The following is a 13684-nucleotide window of genomic DNA, read 5'->3' on the forward strand; positions in this document are numbered from 1 at the left end:
TGTAGATTTTCTTTGGCAACATTGGATGCAAAAGCAAACCATTAAGCTACTTTTGCCAATAAATACAAAAACCCAGATAATTAGATATTCCCCATCAGGTACATAGGTAATAAAGTAAATTTTTATTTACTTGAAATAAAATAGTTTATCCCCCCCCCCCTCATTTCTTATTCTTTCTTTTACTCACATGCTATGATTTACTCTTGATCCAAGACTTTAGATAATTGGACACTGCTTGCCGGAGAGGGTGTGGATTTCTTTAATGTGTGGCCGCAGGATGGACTTCTGAGCCCTTTCAGTGCCAGAGAGGAACAAGGAAGAAACAGTACCCACGAGTATTGTGGGTCACTGCCCACTGCCCTGCCTGCTCTGTGTTTGGTTCTTTAAATCCAAGCTCCAGGTCAGGGATGGGACCAGGTGCCCTCTTCTCTGCTGGTCTCAGTTATCTTCTCTTTGACAAAGGGGTCATCAGGTCTTTTAAATCCCAAATCTTTTTTTCCTTCAGATTAAGGATTCCCAGCCTTTTAGTTGCTATTCACAGGCCACATTGTGGCCTTCTGTCCACAAGTCTTGTCTTAAATTGGCAGAATGATCAGGGAGGGAGAGTAGCCGGCCACTTTTTAGTAGAGACCCTGATGTCCTTGACTTCCTGTGGTTCTGTTTATGTGCATTGGGGGAAGAGAGTGCCTGACCACACTGACCCTGAAAAGCGAGTTCTGCTAACTCATGCTCCGTGCTAGATGCTGAGTGGACTGCACTGGGCCTGCTGGAGATTCGTTTCTGCCCGTCAGTGAGTTTCAGTGACTTCAAAGCATCAGCTTGCTGCCACTTTGGTTTATGTGGAAGAGGGTGATGTAGACCCCTCTTTTTTTTTCAACTCTCACTTTCATCAAGTGAAAGTTGAGAGGTGAGGAGGCCATGGGCAGCAGTAAGATTATTGGGGGGAATTTTTCTGGAGACACAGTCATTTGAAGTCTTTGTTAAGTTGAACTTTAGGGTGGGGCTCGTGTTGCCATAGTAGGTGTGGGTACAATGTTAGAATTGGAAGATAAGGAGCAGAAGGAATCATAGGTGACTTTAAAATCATTATTACAAATGTCTACACGTAAAAATGCTTTACAAAAGTGTGACGTTCTGTACAAACGTGAGATTTTTTTCCCTGTGATATAGAAACATTTTTTGCTGGTTGTCTTTTGCTTAAATAAAGGTCCCTTTGAGTCACTGGGTATTTGTGGAAACCACTGCAAGAGCATCAGTCATCTGAAATGCCAGCCCTCACTTCAGCCACCTTTACACAGAAGTCTGTGTGGCTTTAGCTTTAAAATGCTGAATAGGGAAATGGAGAGTATGAATTAAGAAAGGGGCACTGTTCACTCTTTTAATGTTGAAAAGACAATATCCTTGAACTTCCACGAGAAGGCTAATTTTATATGAAGCCCTGATTCCTGTAGGAACAATATACTTTCATGGCAGTGAGGCTTCTTCTGTGAAGGTGGGTGGTGATAGTTACTCCTTGTTAGCTTTACCATTTACTGTGCTTAATTCTCCACCTTCCTGTAGCACCCGGTGGAAACGTGGGTGGGCAGCACGTCTCATTTGTTGTGTTAGCGACCTGGCTGCTCAGAGGAGATGATTATGGATATAGGGAGTGTGGTTGTGACTGCCAGAGTGCCCCACACTTGTCCCCCTTCCTGGGTCACGGGAGTGCTGTGCATAAATAAGAGTGACATCTTAGAGTTTGGCACAAGCAGACAAATGTCTGCTCTACTGTTGCCACTTGGAAGAATACACTGTATATAGTAAAAAGACATCAAAAGGTGTGCTTTTGGCATCATTTTTCATAATTTATTCTGTTCCTTACGTTGCATCACAGTGCGTTGTAGCCAGAGTGCCCAGTGTTTTAAGTCAGGCTTCTGTGGTCAGGTAGCATATTAGCTAACTAGACTCCCTTTTCCATGTTATTTCTGGCAGATCTTAATTCCACCCATAAAACCCAGTAACCTTTCAGTGATAATTTTTGACTGTGTGATGAGTTGTTTTTTTAATCCCCACTGGGGATATGTTTATTGATTTGAGAGAGAGAGTGAGAGAGTGAGAGAGAAACACTAATGTGAGAGAAGAACGCTGATTGGTTCCTTCCCATGTGCGCTCTTACCGAAGGTCAAATATGCAACCTAGGTGTAAGGAGTGACTGGGGATTGAACGCGCAACCTTTTGGTGTATGGATCGACATTCCAACCAACTGAGCCACCTGGCCAGGGCAGAGCTTTCTTTCTGTGCCTTGTTTTATTTTTTAAAACATTCTTCTTTGAAAAATGGTGAGCACTGTAGCCTTCCTCCAGGCAGGGTTCTAATGTTATTAGAAGGCTCCCCAGGGGTGAACCAGGAAACAGAAGACATTCACCATGAGAGGTTTCTGAGGCCTGAAGGACACTCCTCAAAAGTCCAGGCCTGCTCTGCACTCCTGAGGAGACCTCCCCAGGTTAGAGGCCTTTGGTCCAGTCTGAGGACTCAGACTCGAGCTCTGCAGTTGGGAGGTTCTGGCCCCACCCGAGACTGCCACTTCTGGTAACCTGTTTGACCCTCAGTTTCCTCATCCTTGGGCAGTTTCATTGTAAAGTGTAATGTTGAGGCGTACTCATTTTGGAATAACACATTTTTAAATGAGAGCAGATTTGATTTCTGTTGCCCTTCTAACTTTTTTTGCTATTCTTCCCCTGCAAATTTAAGCTTAGTTAATGTGTTGAGGGAGTACACGATGCTGCCAGAACTACTTAAGGTAACACTTTAGATTAATTACTTGTTTTAGAGGTGTTCCATCCACCAGCTTTGAAAGAACTTAAAAAACCAAGTATTATTAATTTGTTACTGAAATCGTATTTGTTCAGAAACAGAATCCCCTCCCCTTCTTTGTTAACTCTTGTTTCTCTTTCTCAACTAGGAGATTAGGGTGAAAAATTTGTGGGTGCAGTTTAGAAGTTGCAGGTGGCCAGGTACCAGCTTAAAGTGAACGTGTGTGTGTCCAACACGGAGCACCTGAAGGTTGACTTGCCTGGGGCAGGCGGGCATAAATGGGTCAGGCCAAGGGTCTTGCTCCTGTCCCCGCAGCATCCTGCCCACCGTCTGCCCAAGGCTGCCTTGTGGAGACCATCCATTGAGACTCCTGGGGCCTTGCTGGGGGAGTTCCTAGTGCCTTTGTTTGCAGGTGTTGACCCTCGGGTTTATTATCTGTGCCACAGAGTTTGTTTAGGTCTCTTTCCTCATTATTTTAATTTGTCATCTGCATTTTTACTTTCTACTACATTCTACTTCAGCTGTTAAATTTTATTTCAGTCTTAGAACTATATTTAACATTTTTATTTTGTTGGGTTAATCATGTTGCCTTAATTGATCCTTTTAAACTTTTACTAGTTTATCTCATCTTTTTTCTAGTTTGCCTCTATCTTTGTTCTTTTTCATTGATTAAAAACTTTAATCAATGTTTAGAGGAAAGTCCTATACTCTTTCTTTCAATATACTTTAGTAATCATGCTATTACAGTTGTTCTGTTTCTTCCCCCTTTCATTCCCCTCTGCCCTGTTCTTCCCTTCCACAAGCACCATCCACCCCCCTTAGTTCATGTCCTTGGGTCATACATATAAGTTTTGGGGTGTCAACTTTTCCCATGCTGTTCTTAACCTCCCCATGTCTATTTTGTACCTACCATTTATGCTTCCTATTCCCTGTACCTTTCCCTCATTCTCCTCACTGACAATTCTCCATATGATCTCCATTTCTGTGATTCTGTTCCTGTTCCAGTTGTTTGCGTAGTTTGTTTTTGTTTCCGTTCTTTTTAGGTTCAGTTTTTGGTAGCTCTGAGTTTGCTGTCATTTCATTGCTTATATTTTTGATCATCCTCTTTCTCTTAGATAAGTCCCTTTAACATTTCATACATTAAGGGCTTGGTGATGATGAACTCCTTCAACTTGACCTTATCTGGGAAGCACTTTATCTGCCCTTCCATTCTAAATTATAACTTTGCAGGGTAGAGTAATCTTGGATGTATGTCCTTGCCTTTCATGACTTGGAATACTTCTTTGCTGCAAGGTTTCTTTTGAGAAATCAGCTGATAGTCTTATGGAAACTCCTTTGTAGGTAACTATCTCCTTTTCTCTTGCTGCTTTTAAGATTCTCTCCTTCTCTTTAATCTTGTATAACTTAATGATGATGTGCCTTGGTGTGTTCTTCCTTGGGTTCTTACTTCTTTAGGACTCTCTGAGCTTCCTGGACTTCCTGGAAGTTAATTTCCTTTGCCAGATTGGGGAAGTTCTCCTTCATTATTTTCTCAAATAAGTTTTCAATTTCTTGCTCTTTCCTCCTTCTGGAACCCCTGTGATTCTGACAAGTTGTCCTGGAGGTTCCTAAGTCTCTCCTCATTTTTTTGAATTCTTGTTTCTTCATTCTGTTTTGGTTGAATGTTTGTCTTCCCTTATGCTTGAAATTGTTGATTTGAGTCCCGATTTCCTTCCTTTCACTGTTGGTTTCCTGTACATTTCTCTTCATTTCATTTTTCATAGCCTTCACGTTTTTTTTCTATTTTGTGACCATACCCAACCATTTCTGTGAGCATCCTGATTACTAGTGTTTTTTGAACTCTGTAGCTAATAAGTTGGCTATTTCTTCATTGCTTAGTTCTATTTTTGAAGCTTTGATCTGTTCTTCCATTAGGGACGTATTTGTTTGTTTTGACATACCTGTTCTTTAGTGAGGGGTGAAGCCTTAGGTGTTCACCAGGGTTGGGCAACCCACGTCACTGCGTGTGGTGCCATATGTGGGGGAGGAGTCTGAGAGGGAACAGTGTGGTTTGCTTGGCTCTCTCCTGGTTTTCAGTCATTTCCTCTACTACCTACAATCAAATTGGGTTCTTTCTGGTGCTGATTCCCAGGTGAATGGGTTTGTGTACGTTCTAGGACCCTGTGTATCTCCCCAACGAGCTCTCCTGTGAGACTGGGAGTTTCTCCCGCTGCCAGAACCCCCACAGGTTTTTATTGCCAGAGATTTTGAGGCTTTATTTCCCTGTGCTGGAACCTGTGTTGTATGGTCTGTCTTGCCCCTCAGTTGTTCTTCCCAGTTAATCTGCACACAAATGTCGGACTGCCCGTCAGCTAGCAGCCACCTCACCTGTTCTGGTCTGCCAGCCACCACCTCGCCTGCCCACCCGTGTCCTCCAGCCCTCGCCTTGCCATGAGTGTTTTGCCCACCCTCTGCCCATCTGCACTCCTCCTACCAGTCTGAATGAATATTTCTTCTTTTAATTCCTTGGCTGTCAGACTTCTATGTAGTTCGATTTCCTGTCAGTTCAGGTTATTTTTGTTTTTAAGTTTGTTGTTGCCCTTCTTTCGGTTGTGCAAGGAGGCACAGTGTGTCTACCCACGCCTCCATCTTGGCCAAAGTCACTGTCTAGAAAGCCCTGTGTTCTTCAGTTGAGAGGCTTGATGCTCTTCTGTCTACCAGCATTGAGCCATTGACCCTAACAGTCTAGTGTTTATTATGGCAGCTTATCCAGTAGGTTTACTTCTTTTTTAAAACACCTTTTGAGGTGTTTTAAAATATGAAGCTATGCTTCAGTACCTTTGGCTCTTCTAAAAGATTGTAGTATGACATTTTGTCTTGAGTCCCTGAAAATGAATCTGATTAATCTTCATGGCCTGGGCCTCAAGGTTGATTTTCCTACTGTGATGAGAATTGTCACTAACTCGTTCCCTCTGAAGGGTCCCTTGGACTGAAAACTCCCTCCCATTGTGCAGACGTCTTCATTAACTGACCGCAGTCTTCTCATCACATTTGGCTCCACAGTAGGGTTCCCTTTTAAACTTTCTTTTTCTTTCTCTCTCTCTCTCTCTCTTTTTTTTTTTAGAAATTGGATTGTTAGGCTGACACTGATCAGTGTTTTACTACATTTAGTTTTGTAATAAATCAGGGCAGTTAGCTGGATTTCTAGTAAGTTCTGTCCCTTCATATAAAGCCTTGCTTATAAGAGCCTATACTTTTCCTCACCAAAAATAATTGGTTATCTGTATGCTGTGTCTTAGCTTAGGTGAATTCATCCAACCCATATCAGTGGTATCACTCAGCCCGTTGTGACGGACTCCTACAAGTATAAGCTGACCATGACTCCTTCCTTAGGGTAGATTCCTTAGTATTTCCTTCCATATGACAGATACTCTTTCCTGAATACAAAATTTGTATTTTCCTGATACTCTTTTTCATCAAGTTCTCACTGAGTTCTCATCAAGGTGGCATATGCTTTGATCACATTGAGGGTAGTCACAAAACTTTAGAGCTTAGTGTGGCTGAGGTGACCTAAGTGTCATTTAGCTTCGACCATGAGCACACCCACTTGCCCACCAGTGTGACTTCACTCTCATGATGAGGTGTGAAGTGTTAAGTAAACTTGGAATAGTCAGAGTGGTCCTTAAAACTGCCAACAACCTCCCCAGAAGAGTGTGTTCCTTCCAAAGTCACAGGGCTTGTCTGGCTTTGGGAGTGGGCGGCTCTCTGTATCTCAGTTGCACCAGCAATGATGGGCAATAAGGATCAGGAAGTGAAAGAGCTTTGTGAATAGGGAGGGAAAGTGTCTTGAGAAATGGTAAGATTCACTCTATTTTGGTATTGCCTTAGTCCCATTTTACCGGACTTCATCGATATTTCAGCATAAAGATAGAATCTGCATGGGGTTTTCTTTAAATGAGTTCATGAGAAAAGCACTTCAGAGTAGTGCCTGGCTATAGGAAGTGCAGCATCTATGTTGTAACTGCTGTGGCTTGTACTGTTTAGTTAAATTAATCAGCTAACACTTACAGTAACCCACCTGATCAGATACCAGAAATACAAAGCTAAATAAGAGAAGTTTTTCCTCTTCCTGAGCTTATAGGATAGCTAGACACACCCGCCCACTCACACACACACACACAAGTGCTTTGGTTTTAATTTGTTAGAGTAATATTACCACCAAATTTTGTATATTTTAAATATCCGTGGGTGGGGTACATCATGTGGCCTGTAGGTGGAATGAGATCGGACTGATCCAGACTGTGGTGGTCAAAAAATGCTTCTCTAAATGAGGTGTGGGAAAAGTAGAAAAATAAAGTTGATGTTGCCAGTTGTAAAAATCACCAAGGGCCTTGCAGGCCAATGCTGAGAATCTCTGTCTTTAATATATATGGGATTAGACTTTAAGCAGATGAATGATGGAGTCAGATTTGCGTTAATGGTAACTTTGCTGATGTGGGGAGGATGGGTGGGCTTGTTGGTGATGTTTTGCTGGCATTGAACTGGGAACTGTGGGAGCAGAGCAGCAGGCTCAGGAGAGGAGGGAAGGCAGACATGATTTCTCTGGGGCTGAGGCTATCCAGGACCAAAATGAGAAAGTATTCCCCCCACGCACCTGGTCTTCCTTGTAACCCCTGCTCACGGGTCGCTGTGCGGAGCCATCCCTGCAGCGCAGGAGCTGTAGCCAGGTTCTCTGTCTGTGCCAGGCAGCTCAGGCCTCATCCCCAATGCTGTTGTGTTGATTTAAGGGACATTCCTTTTTAATAAGATTCTTTTCTCCCCAAGTGGAAAAGCTGCCCTCTTTGTGCATTCCAGCTTTCCAAATTATAATTTGGAAGAGGAATTTCTGTATGGTCATATTTTGGCTTTGACATTATCCAAGACTAGCTTTGAGCCTTACAGGATTAATTAATGATTGGGAATGTGTAGTATGTGTCCTTTCTCCAGTGGTCTGATAGTGCCCGGAGACTGTGCGGGTGACAGGGCAGTTGGGAAGCAGCTGTAAAAGTTGAGGTGGGAAATGCTCAGTGTTTGGACTAAAGCGGTGGCCGTGGGTGTGGAGAGGAGTGGCTTTGGGATTGTCTGCTTGCTTGTTCTTTTAGCTAGCATTGAGGAGTGTTGAGAAGACTTTCCTTCTCTTCATGTTGCTTAGATGAAGTGATCGCGGTGAAGTGGGGTCCTGTCCATAAGTCTCTGCAGTTGATTCAGCTCAAGTGAATCTGAGCCAGAGCTAGAGCCAGAGCCAGAGAATATGTTCCCAGATTTCCCAGAATCCATTCCCAGCTGCTTGTCTTCCAGATGTGTGAGTGTTGGCCATTTGTGCCAGGCACTGACAAGGTTTTCGTCCATTGCCTATTTCATTTAAACTTTATAGCAAATCTTTGAGGAAGATAGAAATACTAACCTCATTTTATAGACGAGGAAACTGAGGATGGGGGAAATTGACTTCATCAAGAGTCACAGACAGGTGACAGATGGCAGAGTTGGAGTGTGAACTAAGGTCTGTCTGATGAAGACAGTGCTCTTCACCACCACTCTGCATTACTCTCATTTGTTAAAAGAAAAATTCTGACTTTGGCTTGTTTTGGGCAAAGCAGTTTTTAAGTAACACTTAGTTGAAAATCCAAATTAGTTTATTGTAAGATAGTAGCAAAAGCTATTTAAGTAACTTCATCTTGTCCTTGACTGTCATGTCTTTGGGTGGACACTGAAAATTTTGTAGTTTTTTTGACTTCTTAATCTGTTTTTGATTTGTATATTGGTGTCATGAGAAGACATTGGTGTGGAGATGCTTGGCTGTCTCTGAGCAACATTAATAGTGCAAGATCTGATGAGTTTAGAAATCTGTCAGTAATCAGATCTGGGGTGAGTGCTTCCCCCTGGCCATAGGCTTTTTGTCTAAGCATTTGGACAGGTACTGTCCCACTCCTAGGAGTCTTGGGGGGTTCCATGTAGCTCATTCTTGGGAAGGGCGGATGGAAAATCATTAGCACACCTCTCCTACAGCAAACTGATATTTCACCAAACCTGGGCTCTGCTAGGCTACAGGACAGGGAGCCTGTTACTCCTATTTCGTAGTTTACACAGGGGGCAGTAACCCCACTAAATTCAATTGTGTGCTTCGCTCTGGTGTAGAGAGGTCACCATGGAAAGTACTCGCTGCCAACTTACTTTACCTGGCAGTGGTTCAAATCTGACAGGCCTACCTCTGATTTAAACAAATTTGAGAAATATGTAAAGTTTTGGAAGCAGTTTTGCACTGATTTGATAAAAGAAACCACAAAACACTGCAGCGCAGGTGTTGAGAATGTTTGAAAGCTGATTGAGGGAAGCAGATGGCTTTAGTCAGTGGCATCCAGCCAAAAGAGCAGGTGCTGGTCATGTGACCGCTGGTTACCAGGGTAATCTGATTGCTCTTGGCGTGCAGATGAAAGGGAAGGGGCCCAGCGTTCAGCTGTAGTATTGTATAATTTGTGGCAGTTAGAGCGGAAATAAATGCTGGAAATGGAGCCTCATAGTGGGGGAGACTTCTGTCCATGTGTAGCGTAAACACTAGGACAGTTGGATGAGGAACTGTTGTATGGATTTTTTTTAATTTAAAAAATATTATTTGTTCCAAGGATCTTTTAAGGACTTGAAGTTTTTAGGATATTGCCCCCTTTTTTAAAAATAGAAAGCATTTTAAACTGCCATTTGCTATAATCTTGACTTGTAAGTTAATTCCTTGTGTGGTTATTTACTACACTAAAAGGGTAACAAAACAAAATAAAAACAATCTCTGAGTACTTAAAAACTAGTTTAAGATTATCAAGATTTTATTTATTCATTACAAAAATACATTTTAGGTGTGTGATGGATACTTTATTAAATTAACAGAGATTTCGAAATATTTTACATCATGCGTGCTTTACTTGGCCTCTCTTCCTTTTGTACTGGTTGAGGCGGAAAAATGCTTTTTAATGCATTCTGTCCTCACGCTTTTCTGGGAATTTACAAACCTCAGTAGATAAAACTTTTAAAAAGTTTTTAAATAATACTCTTAGTTTTAAAATTTCATCAGAATTTTAGGCTCTCTGGAAATAATAAATATAATTGTTACTGAGGTTACATTATTTTAAATGTTAGATAACAAATAATAATAAATATTAGAAAACCTTGGGCCACTTTGAAAATTCAAATGAAAGCTAACACTGTGTATATGTTTTTAAAAAATGTCAAAGTTTCAGAAGGTGATGGTAAACTAAATTAAATTTTTGTAGAGTTCATTCATGACTTCTGAGTTATGTAATATTCAAATCCTATTAATGTTGGGCAGAAACATACTGTGGAACATAGACTTTAATTGTTGGGGTTGCTTTGCTGTATTTTTGTATTTCGGAGTCTTGGCTTTTTTTTTTTTTTAGAAAAAAAGGCTATTGTGACTACCTCACAAAATTCCTAGCACCAAAATAAAACTTGTTTTTAATTAAGAACACAGCATTAATTAAAAATATGTAGAAAAGGGAATCATTATATATTTTGTTATATTTGTAAATTGGGTGAAAATGGATCTGGATGATATAAAAGAGGACACCTGATAGTACTGATCAGAAAAGACTAAACAGGGGTGGAATATTTAGAACTGTCTGCCAGACACACGGAGAAATCGTCATTATAATTCTACAATTTTTAAAAACATATTCTGCACCTCAAATACTCCACAGCAAAATCATAATCTGATTTTTCATCCTGGCTTGGTGTGTTGGCAGGGACTTTTGCATTGTCTAGAGGAACAATGCATTCTGTGTGGTATTAGGAGTTTTTGCCTGCAGTTTCTTTTTAATTAGGTTAGATATTTACTAAGGGTCGTCAATTTGGGGTTTTTGCATAAAACCTTAATTGAGAGTACCATTTAACTATAAAAGGCCAACAAGCATTGATTTATCAATTGTCAGTGATACTTCAGGGTTATTAATGCGGGAAATATAAGGGATGGGGCCTGTGGAAAACCTCATTAAAAAGTGAACACTAAGTTATCCACTTTGAATTCTAGTAATAAGAAACCTGATTCAGAAGCAAGTGCTTTGAAGAAAAAGGTCAACAAGGGAAAAACAGAAGGTTCTGAAAATTCAGACTTAGACAAAACACCCCCACCATCTCCTCCTCCTGAAGAAGATGAGGACCCAGGTGTTCAGGTAAGACCATTATGCTGATCTTGAGCCTCGGTTACTTAGCATGGGTAACTCTAGCCACATATCAGGTACACTACACCTCCCCTGTCTTTGTCATAGAGCCACTTTAAAGGTGGCTTTATTGTTTTCTGGAACATTATATCCGTAGTGATGAGCGCTGGGGGGCCCGTGCGAAATTAAACTCCTGACTTCTTGCTCTTGCCATCTTTAGCTCTCGGATAAGTAAAACTGAGAATCTTCACTTATTTCTGTAAATACATCTTTCGATGTTTATGTAAATGTTGGTGTTAACATAGTGTTAATATATTGGTTCATGTAAAGCTTCATTCACATTTCTGATTTTCTCTGAAGTTTGGTTGCTTGTCAATTTTTTGATTTTGCAAAACAAATAAGATGAAATCTGTAGCTTGTTTTAAGGTTTCTGATATCCCATGGTGAGAGTTGAGATATATTTCTATAATACTAAGGTTTCCGTGAACAAGTTAGTGACTTTTTGGATGGGAATGCTGCAAAATTTTTCACAGTTAGATTCTCCTGACTTTTGAAGAATTTCATAGGAATCAGCTGATGAAAAACTAGCCCTGAAATAAACATTAGGAATGAGGTTCCTGTATGTAAAGCCCGCTGTTGTCACTGACTGAACGAGGGACCCTGACACATGAGCATTAAAAATTATTTCCCTGTTATGTCCCCTGGAAACATACCAGTATGGCCCACTGGGGTGGCTGGGAATGCAGCCTCTGTGGACGACATCTAGCTTATCATGGAGCAGTAACTGAGGAGTCCCGCTAGAGTAGGGAGCCGGCCCCTGGAAGCCTGCTTCATTTTCTTCTGCACGTTCAGTGCACTGAGTACTTTCTACCTACACCTCTACCAATTCACTTAAAACTTAGAAACAAAGTGTAACATTTGCCGTATATAGATTTCAAAATCTGAAACCTAAAGAATTTCAGATTTTCTTTTCCTTCTTAGTAGGACTCCCTGATATCTGTAACTTCACAGAATGGCCTTAATCTATGATCTGAGATGGAGATGAGAGACATAGTGTTGTGAATTGGTTTGGCTCATTTCTGTAACTAACATAGTAGTACCTCTGGCAGTTTGGGTTTATTTTGTAGTTTACATTGATTTTACACCCCAGTGAAAAGATATTGGCAGGGTAAGTAGCTATCTTTAAACTAAAGTATTGTAATGATTTTGAATTTCATTTTTATGCTCAATGGTGATTATTCCCCCCCCTGAATTGTTTGCCTAAACTCTAGGACCTGGATGGTGATAGTGTTTGGACAGTATTAAGAGGATTTATTCACATGACTCGAGAAAATTCTGTTATTTCACAAATACTGCTGCTGTTTTTTAGAAATCTATTTGTTTTAATACAGAAATGGAGTTTTTGAAATACTAGTTTTTGTTTTTTTTCCTCTTCGGCATTTTAGTTATAGAAAAATGGTCATCAGTTCAAATGAACATCAATACATCTTTTTAATTGGCTAATGCTCAACTGTTACAGGTTCAGTAGCTAATACAGGTAGCCACACAAGTAGATGTGATGTGGAAGGCAGGGATTTCTTGGTGTCTTTGACACAGGAAGTGATGCTGACTTCTGTCTATTGTGTTTCTTCCTGTAGCACATGCATAAGGGACGTTAAGTTTTTTAGTTTTCTGATTGGTTCATTTAAACTTTAGTAAATGCCTTGTAATTTTAATGAACTCAGAATTGTATCACAAAGTACTGCAACAGTGAGATTGTGGAAACACATTTAAATTTTCTCTTCAGTATATCTGTTTTAATTATAAGTAGCTATTTTAAAGCAATCCAAATTTAATAAATCGACTTATAATTTTAGTGTCAATTCAAAAGCTTTGAGTTATGGTTTAAACTTCCTGTGTTTCATTTGATTCACAAAAATCTTTTTAAACAGTAGTGTTTTAACAGACCATAATAAGGCATATTTTATAAGAAGTAATTCTATTTTATATTGGGAAATTGAAAAAGAAACTTTTATACCCAAAATAAATGAGCTTAAGATCAATTATTGTTTAGAAAATGGAAAAGCCATATAACACTTAAAAATTCAGAAAATTGAGTTCTAATTGTGTTTTGGGTTTTTTACTATTATTAAATGACCTTGTATCCATTACCCACTAAGCCCATCACTACAGTACAGATATATAACACAAACTTGATGAGAAACTTTCATTATAAAAGTTCTATCCATCAACATATAAATGTCTATTTAAAAAGAGAACCCCCCCCCCCCGCCGGCTTATTGTACCGAACACTTCTTTAATATCAGAGGGGTGTTTAGTGTAAAGTGGATTTATTTTAGACTTATTTTGGGGTGTTTAGTTACTTATGCTGGAAGAATGCAGTGACAGCATGGCCCCAACCGTGGACATTTGACAAAACCTCATAGCTATATCATAAGTAACACTTATGTTTACATTACTCCTTGTAGCAATGACATAACGATGAAAGTATGTATTCACCCTTTCAACTTAGTTAAATCGATACAGCAGATGAAATACAGATATTATGCCTCTTAAAGAAAATGACAGTTTTCTTGAGAAGTAAGCGATGGTGATGTGGGCTTGAGCAGGAGTTAGTCTAGATCAACTTTGGGAAGAGAGAGAGGGAGCTCCACAAAGGAGCTAGGCCTGGTAGCCTTATTGCTTTCTGATTTTTTTTTGGAAAGGTTGAA

General features: G+C 40.3%; 1 protein-coding gene across 4 annotated transcripts in view; it reads left to right on the forward strand.

The window, feature by feature from the left end:
* CHD7 (chromodomain helicase DNA binding protein 7) overlaps positions 1-13684 on the forward strand; it is a 197524-nt gene that overhangs the window by 113908 nt on the left and 69932 nt on the right. For all 4 annotated transcript variants that reach the window (XM_037058607.1, XM_037058610.1, XM_037058609.1 and 1 more), the window contains exon 4: positions 10844-10985. In XM_037058607.1, the coding sequence (XP_036914502.1) occupies positions 10844-10985 (142 nt within the window). The remainder of the gene's footprint in view (positions 1-10843; positions 10986-13684) is intronic.

This window comes from Sturnira hondurensis, unplaced genomic scaffold (assembly GCF_014824575.4).
Source record: "Sturnira hondurensis isolate 20B ecotype Veracruz unplaced genomic scaffold, ASM1482457v3 Scaffold0010128, whole genome shotgun sequence".
NCBI lineage: Eukaryota > Metazoa > Chordata > Mammalia > Chiroptera > Phyllostomidae > Sturnira > Sturnira hondurensis.